General features: G+C 42.7%; 1 protein-coding gene across 1 annotated transcript in view; it reads left to right on the plus strand.

Annotated features, from left to right (window-relative positions):
- PFN2 (profilin 2) overlaps nucleotides 1-8,819 on the plus strand; it is a 35,632-nt gene extending 26,813 nt beyond the window's left edge. The window contains exons 2-3 of the mRNA XM_066599649.1: nucleotides 369-561; nucleotides 5,943-8,819. Coding sequence (XP_066455746.1) covers nucleotides 369-561; nucleotides 5,943-6,040 — 291 coding nt within the window. The 3' untranslated portion in view covers nucleotides 6,041-8,819. The remainder of the gene's footprint in view (nucleotides 1-368; nucleotides 562-5,942) is intronic.
- Nucleotides 8,820-16,511: the final 7,692 nt, after the last annotated feature.

Consider the following 16,511-nt stretch of genomic DNA (forward strand, 5'->3'; position numbering starts at 1 on the left):
TCCGGGATGCTAAGGAGCCAAAAAGTTATGTAATATGTTATATGGATCAGAACTGCAGTCATGAGACCACACAGTCGTAGATCAGGCAATCGGATTTCTTACCCTGGATTGAACTTTATGGGCTGTAATTACTTTGCTAGATAAAGAGGGGACTTTATTGCAGTCCTGGTCAGATTCAGTTTGGTGAGACTGAAGAGAGATAATTCTACTCGGAGCCTACAGTGTCTTTGCATGCAAAAATATGTAAACACAGGATTTTTGGGGGATCCTCCGTGGCAAAACATTGTACATTGTGGCTAAACTGTAAACCTATTGCTCTGTCACAACACTTATAACTTTCTATACTTTTGTTCTCTTCCCTACTCCAGCCTTCAGAAATAGATGTTCTGATAGGAAAGGACAGAGAAGGATTCTTCACTAATGGTCTAACTGTCGGAGGAAAGAAATGCTCGGTGATCAGAGACAGCCTCTATGTTGAAAATGATTACACAATGGACATCAGGACAAAAAGTCAAGGTGGAGAACCAACATACAACATTGCTGTAGGCAGAGCTGTCAGAGGTGAGCCCTTGTCTTCATCTGGTTGTTGTGATATCAAACGGATGCATGTTACTTTGTTGCAAAGCCAACAAAATGTAAAGGAAGCCGCCCGGGCTACTACTGCTTGTGCAGCTCCCATTGACTTCAACAGGAGCTGTGCCTGCAATACCAACACCAACCACTGTGCTGTGTGATTTCTGCTGACTGCTGTGGCCCTGGGAATCGCCTGTGAAAGTCCCTGAATACTATTAATTCCCAACAAAATAGAAATCTTCTTGCAGATCTTCTAAAATAAGCAAGATGAATCATACAATGTCCCTTTAATGAAGTTACTAAGCAGCTTGGCACCCGGCGTTGTAATGGTACGTTTCCAAGAGGTGTGTGCATTCCTCTTCCATTAGTCCTGTGAGCTGGCAGCAGTGCCCATGTGATGGGGAGCAGCCGTATCACTGAATCATAGCAAAGATCCTTCAACAGGCTTTTAAAGCAGGCAGGGATGGCATTCAGCACTGGGTGGAAGCACCTGGCTCACAGTCCGGGCAGAACGGACCCTCCCATCCTTCATCCCTGGTCTTTGACTACATAGGTTTGGTGCGGCCCTTCTGTGGCTGATGGCTGTGCCATACTTGTGGGCCGCAGCTGCTCTTTTCTGAAGGCTTGTTGAAGAGAAAATGCAGTCAACGTTAACAATTAAACTATGAATGCCAAAATTGTCCCAAGTACAAGTGTAGTTACATAGGGGGTCCTGCAAGATTGGGGGCAAAAAGGATAGGACCTCAAATGATGTCATTTCTCTATGAAAGCACACCGGAGGAATCTCTTTAACCGCTTAACTACTGCTCATATGCTTTTTGACAGTTGTCTATAAGGGTCCTTATTCTGATGCATACGCTCTTTCAGAAGAGGTTCAATACACTGCTATACTGAAGTATAGCAGTGTAAATGAATTGTCAAACACCTGTGTGTGTGTGTGGCAGAATTTCAGATGGTTTAGCTCCTATTGTATGTAGGTAATGTAATTTTTTTTTTTGTGTGTGAAAAACTAAAAAATGTTAAGTATTGTCACTATAGTGTTGACCCAGAGAATGTTATCACATCATCCTATAATGAAATCCAAAAGTTGTGTGTGGGTTTTTTTTTGTTTTTGTTTTTTTTTTACGGACTCCTCACATATGCTTTTATAACGGGACATGGCAAAATATCATATTTGTAGTGCTAGATTTAGTTGACTTGGGTAAAGTGGAGAGCTGCTGATTGTAAGGCTGGTCTGTACCTTAACATGACAGTTGTAGAAAGTGTATGCTTTAACAAATTGTAGCATGTTGCGAAAAAACTCACTTGTGGATTAAATGCATTGTGTTGGAATGAATGAATGAAATCCTCAACACCGCAGCTAAATCCACAGTAAAATGGTGTGCATCCTTATGCTTCGCTGGGCAGCTGGCTCTTGGCCATAACTAATGTGGGCAACCCCCTCTGCTATTGCCACATCTGTCAGGGGAATGGGACTTGGATCAATAAAGGGTTTCTGAACTGTACTGTGACTTTTTATGAAGATGCTTTTTCTTGAATATTTGACCAAAACAAGAAAACTGGGGCTAAATATGATGTAATTGGGCTGTCTGGAAATGGAGAAGATATGACATGTAGATCTACTGTTACCGGCCACTTTGATGATTTATAATGGTTTACTGCATTGACAGATAATGCTCTACAGTATGATCAGACTTGCCTCTAGTTATTTTCACGTTGGTGCTGATTAAGTATTTAGCTTTACCCAGAAAAATTGAGCTTGTTCATTCCCCTAGGATGTACTTGTGATGTCTCTCCTGCAGCTTTTTAAGTCCCTGCAAATAGAATCTTCCGACTGCTGGTCAAACCACTCATTTGCAGCATTAGTTGCCTCCGAAATACTCAAACCGTTGTCCCTTTAGGTGTTTTTGGGATTGGGGAACAGATGGTAGTCTGACGGAGCCAGGTTGGGCGAATAGGGTCAATGGGGCATCAGTTGAAAGCCTAAGGAAGTCATTTTTGCAATATTAGCTCCTGCAGTGTGTGACGGGGCATTGTCATGTTACAATGACAAGGAGGTGCATGAGCAGAACTCCCTCCTTAGCACAGAAGCAAAATAGCAACCAATTTTTTTTTTTTTTTTGGATGAGTTTTGCACACAATATCTGTGGCCTGGGGGAACCACTGTGCTTCTACTTCTTACTGTTCCTTTCTGGATCATACCAGTAGATCCATGTCTCATCACCAGTTACCAGCTTGTCCAGGAAATCTGACCCATTTCTTGCAAAACGCTCAAACAGCCACATGTCTCGTCTTCTGTTCGGTCGTCAAAAGTTTCGGGGTCCACTTGGCTGTAAGCTTTCTCATTCCCAAGTCGTTGTGGGTAATTGCATCAACTCTCTCACTTGTTATATCCCCAGATATGAAGCAATACTTTTGGCAGATATATAGCGGTCTTCCACGATCATGTCATGGATGGCTTTCACCTTTGCAGGCAAGGAGATGGAGACCGGCCTTCCACTGGGTTTCTGACTTTCAACAACCCAACATTTAACTGTTACATATGAAGGGCTGCTGTCACCCACAGTTTGTGACATTTCATCATGGATCTGCCTTGCACCTTTCCCGTGGAGAAACAGGAACCTGATTATGGTCCTATGCTCTTCCACCCTGAACGTCTTTGGAGATGCTGCCATGGTCACTTTGGACCAGGGGGGAAAAAAAAATGCAAAAACTACCCGTGATTTTTAACTTGTCTATTTGTCTACATTCAAGTACACCCTGCAATCTGCAGCCTCCTAGCTCCATTCTTTCTAAGTAAGGCTCAATACTTATCAGCACGCCCTCGTTGATCTACCCAAGTCCCCTTAGTACATCAAGTCTCACACGTCCGGTTTGACTTGCTGCTGTGACTATTTGAGAAAAGGGAGGGGGGGAGGAGAAGTCACAACAGTATAAAACGGATACATGGCTCTATCTGTAAAGTTCTGCGGAATATGTCGGCGCTATATACTTGAATGAAAAAAGTTGCAGATGTTACAACTGAGTTACACGTGACTTGCAAATTTGAGAGCGACATAAAATGCTTACAAACCGGTTGGATTTATTTTTTTGGGACATTTGCTGTACATCACAATCGTCACCATTATCAGACAGCCAAAGGCACAATAACCGTGGCCTTGGTGGAACATGAATTGCCTAGAATCTATCCCCTAACTCTCACTGCAGAGTCTAAATGCATCTTATGCCATGCTGCTCCACACTGCTCCTGCTTGTGATGGATATATACTGAGCCAATGCCAAGATGTGCAGTAAGTGAGTCCAGGGAGGTTTATATAGCTGCAGCTCGCTTGTATGGACTTGTCTAATGGACCGGGAGCACAGGGATAGTCTCTGCATTACCCATTTTCAATAGTACTCTATAGGTTCGATTTACAGAAGGACAAAAGGTGGAGAGGCCCTAGAGCTGCTGTATAGAACTTGATAGATGACTTAAAGGGGTTGTCCCGAGGCAGAAAGCCAAAATTTCATATTAGCCCATTCCCCCTGTCACCCCCCGACATTAAGCAGCCCTTGTGAGCGGTTATAAACCGCATTGTACTCACACGTCCGCAGAAAAAATGACTTTTAAAACTTCTCCCTCTAAGATGGCGCCTGCTGGGTCCCTGGGTGCGTTCCACGGTGCACCGCTCGCTCTTCCTGGATGCCTCATGCGCGCTCCCGAGACGCCGGTCACGTGAGCAGGTGACTGACGTCATCGGTGGAGGCGTGTTCTTCTAAATGAATGGAACGCCGATCCAGCCGCCTGATTGGCTGGTCGGCAGAAAGCGTCACAGCGGGGAGGTGCTGTCTACCGGAGAAAACAGCAAACAGCTGTTTCTCCCATCTCCTGACTACACAGAAGCTCCGGTAAGTACACCTCCCCCCCGCCCACAGCGCCCACAGCGCCCACAGCACCCACAGCACCCACAGCTCCCACAGACAACTCACTTACCCAGGCGGCTGTATTGCGTTCGTCCCGGCTCCCGGCTGCTGATCGTCCCGGCTGGCTGCTGGTCGGTTGTCCCGGCTAGCTGCTCCTGGATGGTCCCGGCTGGCTGTTGCTGATTCGGGGTGAATCACCCCTGTTTAAAGGGACGCCGGGAGCTGAATAGCCGCCCCTGCGCGCTCCCGTACAGCGATAGCTCGTCTGCACATGCGCAGACGAGCTGTATCGCACGGGCACGCTGGAGAAGCTCGTACACAGAGGGAAGAGAGAAGACTGCGCAAGCGCGGCTAAAATGGCATGCTGTGGCAGAAATTAGTCGGCACCATGGCGACGGGGACACAGAGACAGCGCGAGAACGGAGGTAAGTAATTGAATAACTTCTGTATGGCTCATATTTAATGCACAATGTATATTACAAAGTGCATTAATATGGCCATACGGAAGTGCTTAACCCCACTTGCTGTCGCGGGACAACCCCTTTAAAGGGGACTTTGTCATTTAAGGAAAACTATACTTGGCTATTCCTTCCCTGTCAGTTTCTATAGCACATCTTCTCCTAGCTGAGCTTCTGCAGTTCCCTGGGGTCACCTCACCGCACGCTGGGCCCAGTTTGTTCTGAAGGCTGCATTCCTCAAATTCCTTCCTGCTGGGTCAGTGAAGGTCACATCCCTGTACTGTAGCTTCACTGCCTGGGAAGGAATTGTAATCTATTTCAGAGACAGCTCGCATGAGCAATCTCTGAAGATGGGCAGCCCTCCTGCTGGCCTGTGAGCTGAGACCTAGCATATATTGGTTGGCAGCCAGAAGACTGCCAACCAAATGTACGTAACCTCACAGGGAGGGGGGAAAAAATCAAGCAGCTGGAGGTGAAGTGACCCATCCCTCTTCCGGACTGCAGTAGACAGGAGAAGATGGGGGAGGTGAAGATCTGGTAAGCAGATAGACGTGGGAGGAATAGAGAAGTATAGAATTTTTTTTTTCTTTTCTTTTTTTGTGACAGAACCTTTAATCCTGTAGATAGGATAGGCTGACCTAGTTTATACAGGAGAGCACGCTCTGGACTGGGATCACAGGACATAGCTGCCAATAATGAAAGGGTCTACAATGTATGGCTGCAACTAGGCTGGGGTGCAGCCAATGCAACTTCTACAGTAGTGCTGGCATTATTGGCTCAGAAATTTCCAGAGTGCTTCTTTAAAGGCATGCGACTGGTTAAAGGCAGTAGAGTAAATTCACTTTAAGCCTACCATTAACAGGCAAATACTTAATAGCTTGACTTCATAACCTTGTGTGATTTAATTAATTGGCCTATTGGGGCATCAACCTGTTATTGGTGTATGATGGTTTTGAAATGAACAGTTAAAGCTCTTCTAACAAACTTTTTTGTTTTCTTTTCTTTCAGTCTTGGTCTTCGCAATGGGGAAGGAAGGAGTCCATGGAGGTGGCTTGAATAAAAAGGCATTTGCAATGGCAAAATACTTGAGAGATATGGGATTCTAGCTGTTAGGCCAACTTATATTCTAGGGGGAAAATAAAATTGCTACTAAACTTTCCTGTCTGAACAAAGCATCCTTTCATCTGGAAACTTTATTAGCAATAAGTGGGGTGATGGGGGATGAACCTGTGTCTCCTTTGTATCCCTATTTAAGTGGGGAAAGCTTTCTTTTTTTTTTCTTAACTTTTGTTTGTCTTTTCAAGCAATTTAGTTTTATCATGACAAATTATATCCACAATGGGACAACCCAGCCGGATGTTCTGTTAACTGCTTTCACCCTTTCCCAAAGGCTGTACCACTGAGTGGCATCTCCTGCCAGCAGTCTGTGTCTCCATCATTCAGGCTCTGGGTGGTGGTTACAATTCCGTCTTACGTTTACCCATTCTCTTGTCGACATGAAGACTCATGACCCCCACCCAATGATCTAATTGTAGTCCCATAATGTGAAATATGTGGCTTTAAGTGTATCTACAAACTAGTCATCCAATTTTTTTAGTATACATGGCGTCTGACACATTGTATTTGAGGTTTGTGTAGTAAACTGTGGACATGAGTCCCCAGCTCAAGACAACTTGAGTACCGAATGTAAACTTTGCCACAAGTTGTACCTCAGCTAAATAAGATTCAGTCTTTTCTCTTTAACACCAAGTACTTGACTATTAGAAACCGTTCGCTAAAGAGGCATTGTATCTAGAACCCAGTTTAGCCAGGGAATTCTCCCGTTCTTGTGCTGCTCTGCTCCAAGCATCGAGGTCTTTAGCACATGCTTGTGTTGTCTTGCCAGAAGTCTAGGCTTAGTACAAGTAGAGGCCTAGTGTCTTAAATCTGCAGGACTGCAGCAAGCCATGGGCCGTAAACATACGGTACATATACTGGGGGGAACGGCGGTGCAGACAAACACTAAAAAAACAAAGCATGTTTCTAAAACCACTGGATCCATTGCCTTTCGAGTGGTTTGAGCATACACAGCTCAGCTTAGTCTTCCTTTGCTCAAACACAGGTGGAAATGAATACATAGAACACTAAATTCTAGGTCCATATTCTCACTACTCTTGTATCATTTGGTGTTTCTGATCCCTTCTATATTAGGAGTGCAGATCCCAGAGCTGCTGTTACCAGTTTGGCATCAACAGTTCTGCTCGGAGGGACATGTTTTTGGTGCAATAACTGTTACCCCCTCTTTATTTCACACTATCTATATATGCCAAAACTTTTTTTTTTTTGTAAGAAAAAGCCATTTGCTCACATGTATTCCTACATCGTGGTTGAGACAGAAAATATTTGTCATTTTAACACTCTATACTCCATATATTGACATCTCACACCCAGCACTGCAGCACAACAAAGGCTTTCATGGAGTGAACATGGAAATTGGTATAGATGAGCTGATATCCGAGGGTTTAGTCTTTTTCAACTGTAAGACTTGGGGTAGATAACTTTTATTTCTTCTGTATTGTAAGCACTTCACACAGCAGGCAATGCCCACAACTATGTTAACTAATGATGATCTGGTCTCCTTTTCCCTCCCTAGAAATGGCCATGCTCTTTAGATCTGTTGTGATCTTGTGACATTAGCTTAAATGACAGTGTTGCCTTTCCTGTCTGCCACATTAGTGGAGGTTGGCTGGTCAAAAGATCCTGCTGTATACTTCAAGCACTCCAAGAACTAGATCCATTCTTCAAATAAAAGTGGAAAAGCAATTACTGACCTAACTTCATATATAACACTACATATAAGAAATCCTTCATTTTTGAAGGAGACGTTAACACGGACTCTTGATCAGCTAGCTTTTTTTTTTTTTTTTTTTTTGGTTAGGGAATATCGTGACTATAACCCTTATAACGTACGATGTTGTGGTATATATTTTTGTTCATAGGACCAATTGCAGCTACATATTTCCCATGCACTTAAAGGCTTGATGTATCTGTAAAGTAAACCAGTCACTACATATGGAGCCGTATTGTGGCTTGAATCAATATTCAGTATTAGTTCACGAGGGCGGTTACCTTGGTCCAAGGGTTGCAGTACTAAATGCCTCAGTGATGCGGATGGTTCCAGTTGACCTTGCTCTGGACGTTGGTCCAGGCCACAGTATGGCCGCCTTCTCCATGACTAGTCCATTTTTTTAGGAAGGAACCGCCGGCTGTAGTGATGTGCTCCAGCTTCTTTTTCATTGGCTGACTTTCCTAAGAACAATGACATTGCTGCTTGATTCTCCTCCTAGTTTTCAAGGGTTGGTAGTTTGCAATAGTGCTGCTGATAAACCATAACGGCGAATTAACAATTTGCGGAAACTCTGCTGAATCGATTCAGTACACTTTCCTTGTATTTGACGTGTATAACCTGGTTGTCAGTTAAATTCGCTACTCACTGTCTAGTTTAATAAAAACGAAAAAAAATATGAATTCTTTGTACTAAAGAATAGTAGATGGCATTCTTTAGAATGAACCTGGCTGTATTTGTGATAGCTTCATATGTATTCTGTGCCATATGACAAAAAACAAAACCGTGAGATGGGTTTTAACTGACACAAGGTCCTACTTCCTCTGGAATGGCACTTCTGTAAAGACATTTTAGTATTTTGCTTCCATTTTTGTCTTGTGTAACATGTAAAAGAGAAAACTGTAAACATTCTTGTTAATTTGTCCATATCTTTCCCTGCACTTTTGTTACATCTGGGATACAGTCTAACTCATCTGATTTAATATGCATTTAAAAAAATGCCATAAACTATTAAAACACCTTGTTTACAGACAGATGAAATTAAATTTATTCCAACCAAACTGTTGTCTGGTTTTTTTTTTTGAGAAGTCATTTATTGGGGTATTTGGGGAGGGGGGGGGGGGTGTTGTAATTGTCCTACTGACTATACTTCTTTTCTCTAAAAACTAAATGACAAAACGGGAAATGCTTGCCCAAAATATAAGACCAAAGGATAGTCAATAGGACAGTTAGAGGTCAATGGAGGACCCTTAAAGGATTTTGGGGATCTAGGATCTAAGCTCATGGAAAGTTCGTCTATCGTAGTTGTCTCGGAAATGTTACTTGTACCACAAGGAGATTAGGGAGGTGAAGTGTCTCAAAAGTTGGTGTAAGCAGGAGGGGGTTTGGGTTCCTGGAGAACTGGGCTGACTTTGCTGTTGGCTACAGGCTCTACTGTAGGGACTTGCTGCATGTCAATGGGGAGGGGGCAGCTGTGCTGGGACAGAAGATGGCTAGAAGATTGGTGTATTTAAGCTAGGGACTGGGGGAATAAACAGTGTAGACAAAGTTTTGGGATTAAGGCATGAAAATGGGGTGGGGTTAGTGCAGTTAGAACTGACAGCTGCAAATAGGACCAAAAGTAGCATGATATAAACAATAACCACAACCGTATCAATTGTATGGCAACAAATGCAAGAAGTCTGATCAGTAAGCAAAATGTCTGAAGAAAACTGATTATAGTAGAAATAATGGAAACATGGCTTGATGGAAAAAATGCAACTGGGCAGTGAACTTACATGGCTACAATCTCTTCAGAAGGGACTGTGGGTACTGTAAAGGGGGAGGAGTATGTCAAATCCTACTTAATGCGGAGACTACGATAAGATATAGGTGTTAGAGATGAAAACGTGGACGCTCTATGGCTAGAAATACAGGGAAGGAGAACTAATAATCCTGCTAGAGTGGTTTTTCTAAGTGAATCTCAAGGGTGATAAGTTCTTGAACAATTAAAGATGACTACCTTACCCAACTTGTACGAAAGCCAACTAGAGGGAGTGACCACAATTTAATTTACAGTTATTTCAATGGAAGTCTTATCAGAGCAACAAAAAACTTTAGTAAAGCAAAACTTGGATCAGCTCAGAATTCTCAGCAACACTAATTGTCCCAATGTCCTCAAATAACAGTACAGGTGACAAATGGGAAAAGTTTTAAAAACACTCTAAATGCCTTCATGTGAGCAGTTCATGCCCTTCAAAAATAACTGACTAGAAGTAAACCAATGTGGCTCAACAAGACTAAGGGGGGCAATAAGTGTAAAGTGTTTTAAATTGCTTAAGCAAGAAAAGGCAGTGAAGAGGCGCTAAAAAACATACAGGGGGAAAAACAAATTCTGTAAGATAAAAACTGCAAACGAAGAGTGAGACTGATTGCCAAAGAGCAAAAATATCCCAAAACTAATTCTTAAATTATATAAATGATAAAATGGTTTGCACTGGCCCTTTAACAATGCAGGAGAAATCCTAAAAGATGATTTGTCGAATGCAGGAGGAAGTGCAGAGTCAGCAAAAGAATAAAGTCAACAAATCACTGGGCCCAGATGGCATACACCCAAGAGAACTAAGTGGTGCTACAGACCGCTATTTCTTATATTTAAGTCTCTATTGAGGCCGGGGTTGTACCACTGGATTGGCGTATTGCTAATGTGCTTCCAATATACAAAAAGGCATCCAAAAAAGAATCTGGTAACTACAGGCCGGTAAGTCTCACTTCAACAATTGGGTTTCTGAGAGATGACATCCTGGAATACCTCAAGGAAAACAACGGTATAACTCATTAGCAAAGGTTCACGATGGGTCGATCATCTCAGACCAATCTGATCAGCATCTACAATGAAGTAAGTTCTAGGCTGGAACTGGGAAAGGCTATTTATCGTGTATAGCCGGATTTTTCTAAAGCATTTGACCCCCGTGCCGCATAATAGGTTAATATATAAAATGAGGCAACTCAGACTGGGTGAAAACCTATGTACCCGGGTAAAGAACTGGCTCCTAGAAGGCAAAGGGTGGTAATGGTTCATGCTCTGATTGGGCCACCGTTGCTAGTGGGGTGCCACAGGGTTGAGTATTAGGCCTCATTCTGTGCAATATATTTATCAATGACCTGATAGAGGGACTACACAATAAAATATCAATATTTGCAGATACTAAATTATGTAAGATAATACCATGAAGGACAATGTATGACTGCTAATGGACCTAGATAAGCTGGGGGCTTGGGTAGAAAAATGGCAAATGAAGTTCCATATTGATGTAAGGTTATACACATGGGCAGGAGAAACAGATGGCACCAATCTACATTAAATGGGGGGAAGTGAGATGGAAAAAGACCTAGTGGACTGTAGACTTAACTGGATCAACCAATGTTAGTCAGCTGCCGCAAAAGCTAATAGTCTTGGGGTGCATTAAAAGAGGTATAGGGGCGGACAGAGTAGATGTAACAGAGACTCAACAGGATGGAGAAGTGGATCATGAGGAAAGAATAGAATGACAAACTGGTTGTGGATAGAAGCTGATACAAGCACTTCCATATCCTCAGTGTTTCCCCCTATACCCCCCCCCCCCCAACCTCATTACCCTCCCCGAAGTTAAACAAAAACGCATGTGGTTAAGTTTGGTAAATAAGTTTAAAATGTAAACCAATATACTTATGTACAAACAAATGTATGAAGATATGCATGTTGCTATGTAATTACCAAGCTGCACAATAAAAATCATTGAAATTAAAAAGAGGTATAGGGGCAAGGATGAGAACATTATTTTACCACTCTATCAGGCCCCATATGGAATACTGTGTACAGTTCTGGACACCAGTACTCAGGAACGACATTGCAATGCTAGAGGACAACTAACTTAAAGGGCTTGTCTCGCGGCAAACATCAAAATTTTACATTACCCCATTCCCCCTGTCACCCCCCTGGCATAAAAAAACAATTTAAAGCGGTTTTTAAGCCGCTTGCTACTCACCAATGTGCTGAAATGTGAAGTTTAAAAAAATCTTCTGCCTAAGATGGCCGCCTGTCCTTTCCCAGGGTGCACCGCGGGTCTTCTCCCATGGTGCACCGTGGGCTCTGTGCGTTCCATTGCCGATTCTAGCCTCTTGATTGGCTGGAATCGGCTGACGGGGCGGAGCTACGATGACGCGGTGACCAGCTCTCCGACACAAGTGGCCCCATTCACCAGGCAGAAGACCGCACAGCGCAAGCGCGTCTAAAAAAGCAAGAAGCCAGCGAAATTAGACGGAGCCATGGAGACGGGGACGCCAGCAACGGAGCAGGTAAGTGAATAACTTCTGTATGGCTCATATTTAATGCACGATGTATATTACAAAGTGCATTAATATGGCTATACAGAAGTGTATAACCCCACTTGCTGCTGCGAGACAACCCCTTTAATAAACAGAATGAGAGAACTGGAATACCCAGAGAGGCTATCAAAATTAGGATTATTCACCCTAGAAGAAAAAACTGTTAAGGTGCAAATAACTATGTATAACTATATTAGGCGACAATACAAGGAGCTCTCCCATGATCTCTTTATACCCACTACTGCAACGGTAACAAGAGGGCATCCGCTACAGTTAGAGGAAAAAGAAGGGGGTTCTTTACTGTAAGAGCAGTGAGACTGTGGAACTCTCTGCCTGAGGATGTGGTGATGGCAAAATTGATAGAGGAGCTTAAGAGGGGACTAGATGCCTTTCTAGAGCGCTATGGCATTATAGTATATAGGCATAAAATAGTTGGAAGGGTTGTTAAGTGGGTCTTCTCTGTAGAATGTTGATCCAGGGATTACTCTGACTCCCATTATGGAGTCAGGAAGGAATTCTTTTCCCCAGGGTGGGGTAAATTGGCTTCTGGTTTTTTGCCTTCCTCTGGATCAACAAGGGAAGAGAAAACCGGCTGAACCTGATGGACATTCTTTTTTTTTTTTTTTTCCAGCCTAGCATACTACTCTGCAGAACGTAGCTAAATCCACAGCTATGGAATTTTGCATCAAAATTTATCATGGTTTGACGTGTGGCCGCCTCTGTTTTGTATGAAAGGTCCTGAAGGTGATTCTGAAGCAAATCTGCATGTTACATGTGTTGGTACGTGTGTAAGGGCTTTTGTTTAATTTTATGAAAGTATGTTCTCTTGTACATGCTGGAAACCTACTGTATTTTTGCTCTATAAGACGCACCAATGTATTAGAGGAGGAAAATCGGAAAAAATATTCTGAGCTCACCCAGAGACTTACCTTTCTCTTCCAGAGCAGGAGCAGTGACCTGTGATACGGCGGTAGAAAGAGAGTAAGCTGATTGGTGGAGGCGGGGAAGCAACAGTTCCCACTGGCGTTTACAACCAATCAGCGGTGCGTACGGCAGTGCAGAGGAGAAAGAACTGCTCTCCCCTGCAATAGTGCCGGCCAGCTTGAATTTCGACCTGCAATGAATTTACCCCCTTACCCCACTCCTTCATTTTGGGGGAAAAAACTATGTGTTTGTATATCAAAAACTATGGTACATAGTTTGATACAACTCCAGGTTTTTTTCATCTGTTGTTTTTGTAAAAGCTGGTAACGGGTTCAGCAGGAAGAAGTATGAGTCAGAAGTAATATGTTGCCTTGATGAATGAATATATATATATACATATATATGTATTTTTTTTCTTTAATTATATTGCTGCTTGTTTCTGTGGAACATTGTAACCTATGCCTACATAAAACATTGAAAGTACACTTTGGGGGGGAGGGGGAGAGGAACATATAACATATTCTGAATATGTAGGTGAAAAGACCCTGAAAGTGATGGAGTTAATCGTTTTTTCTACTCTGTGGCTAGATTTGCATATGTGGCAGTACAGTATATTAGCGTGAAGGGCCTAATAATCCCTTGTAGAGTATGAGCTGGAGTAACAGAATTGCTTAGAAATCCACTTCAGCCGCACATCTCTCATAGGAATATAGAGCCAGTGCTGGAATCTAATCACCGCTGCTCCAGCTGGTTTCCATTAGATTCTGCGAGACACGGATATCACCAGGCATGTTCACTTAGGATGGAGCATGACATGTGGTTAGGAGGGCAGCACATCAGCATTTCTGGAGTCACAAATATACTGTTCCTGAATTATGCATCCTGGCTGTAGCGTCATGCACATAAATAAGTCATCACCTATATGCAGGGTGATGGGGGTGTGCAATAGAGCTGGATTCTTGGATGTAGTGGGCAGAAGACATAGTTTTGCATATTTCATTGCAAAATTACTTTTTTCATAAAGATTCTTCAGCTCATATGTGTGTGTGTGTAATATATATATATATATATATATATATATATATATATATATATATATATATATATATATATACACATACACACACACACACACGCACCTAGGAAAAAAAAACCTTGTGAGAGCTTGTTGATTATGGTCTGATGGCGGTCCATCCATTTTGCAGATTTTTTTCACAAAGCATATATTGACAGACCTACAATTGTATAGAGATGGCTATATATTTTTCTTCTAGGAAAATATTTCCTTTATCCATGTCAGTAAATTCTATCATCAATACTTGAATATGGTTTTCCTGCCTTCTCATTTCGTACGGAGGGTGGTGGGGAATTGGAAAGCATGGGGTCACAATACGGGTCAAAAACCTTCAACATATTTCAACAACCTAACCAACTTGGACCAAGTTGATGCCATTAATGTCTTTTCTTTGTCCTTTGCATCTCTCCTCCTCCATAAAGTCCCGAGCATGTGAGTTGGGTTTTTAAGAATGGCATTTTTTTTCCTTGTCGAAAACCGTGCCGCCAGACTCCGTAACATAGTATGTCAGGCTAAAGACATGTCCATCCAGTTCAGCCTTCATTAAAAGTCTATAGTAAAATATAAAACGCACTACAGACAATAGGGCAGATTTATGAATCTGTTTTAAGCTATTTTCACACGGGTGATTGTGATATTGAACCGGGAAACTCAGCCTGATATAACGCCCAGAAACATGCGATGTCCCCGCGGATGTGGGACGTTTTTGTGTCAAAACCGCCTCTCATCACTTCAGTACATTTGCGATCCGAAAATCGGACAAAAATAAGGCATGATGTGATTTTCTCTTTTTTTTTTTTAATAAACTTGGACTATTCATCAAAGTAAAAAAAAAACATGCGTGTAACCTATTATCTGAAAATCAGATGGGGAAAAAAAAGCTGTGTGTATGTAAAGGTTATGGGAGCAAAGTCTACGTCCCCATAGATTTGTTGCAGAAAAACCAGTGGCATTTTCTGGGACTGTCCCGTGCATCTGAATAGGACTTGCAGAAAGCCATGGACAGATTGCTGACACAACTTCATACAGATGTAAAGAATGGATTATCTGCAACAAGCATGCCACGGGTGAACTGCTCTTCCTTGGATTTGCTCATGCTAAAACAAACAGTCGCTAGAAAAACAAGGTAGAGTATAAAAAAAATACAGATGCAAGAAGAAGTGGATCCTTTGTGGTAGTATAGATAACAAACACAATGGATGAGTAATTGCGGCAATCCAGGTAATTCTGATTCTACACACACAGTCTCCCTGATAACATACAAACCGAGCGGTCTGATTGTTATCCAAGTCAGAACTACAGACAAACACAATCTAATAAGCATTTGTATCTTACGTTTTTTTTATTGAGTAAAAATGCACAGTGCACGTAGAATGAGTAAAGGCCCATTTATACACACAGATGACCGCCCAAAATTCATCACAAACTTGACCGTTTTGAGTGATCATTTGGCATTAATTTGCATGTATTTAGAGAACAGTGGGTGGTCTGTTCTCTAAATACATCACTATTGTTCTCCAGTGGAACAGCAGATGAAAGAATGTTATCAGCACTGCTCTCAGAGAACTCAGCATGCAGTCTGTCTTATCAGGCATGACTGAACTCAGCGATTGACAAAAAGTGCACGATGGGCACACATTTACACCACAAGATGGCTTTTGAACAATAATCGTGTGTAAAAGGGCCTTAAGTTAACCCTTAAATCTGCAGATCGTCTTTTAGTAGCTATTGCTTCCACTAAATGTTTACTGTAGCTGGAAATAAAATTTTCACAATGCTGAGGAGCAATTTTGAACCATTCCTCTCTGGAAATTTGTTCATCAATATTTCTGGGATGCCTTGCAGGCACTGCTGCTTTCAGGTGATGCCACAGCATAGGGTTAAAGTGACTCTCTGGTCCTGGAGAAAAATGGCCAAAGCACTGACTACCTGATGCACACTGTAGGCATTAATTTTCCAAAACACCACATGCTGATCTGATTGACCAGCACTGCTCATGTGGACAGCACTGGTCAATCAAAGCAGGTGTAGTGTCTCAGACTAATGAAGCATACTAATGCACAGGGTACATCAGGTAGTCAAAGAGTTGTTGCAGCCATCTTTGTTTCTGAACTGGATGGTTGCTTAGGCCCCCTGTCCACGGCAGTGATTTCGCCAGTGGTAAATCGCTGGCGAATCACGCCGGCTAAAGCTTCCCATAGCGTTGCTATGGAAAGCGCCGGCCCCATGTCCACGAGCAGACAATCATTGTGATTCTCTGCTCGCGGAAGGCAATTTGCAGCATGCTGCTAATTGCCCCGATTCTCCGCAGTCACCCTATCTGTCAGCTCCTGCTCCCGGGTGGCGGCTTCCACGGCTGAGATTCGCCACAGGATACCGAAACGCCTGTGGACAGAGGGCCTTAAAG

Source organism: Eleutherodactylus coqui, chromosome 1, assembly GCF_035609145.1.
Source record: "Eleutherodactylus coqui strain aEleCoq1 chromosome 1, aEleCoq1.hap1, whole genome shotgun sequence".
Taxonomy (NCBI): Eukaryota; Metazoa; Chordata; class Amphibia; order Anura; family Eleutherodactylidae; genus Eleutherodactylus; species Eleutherodactylus coqui.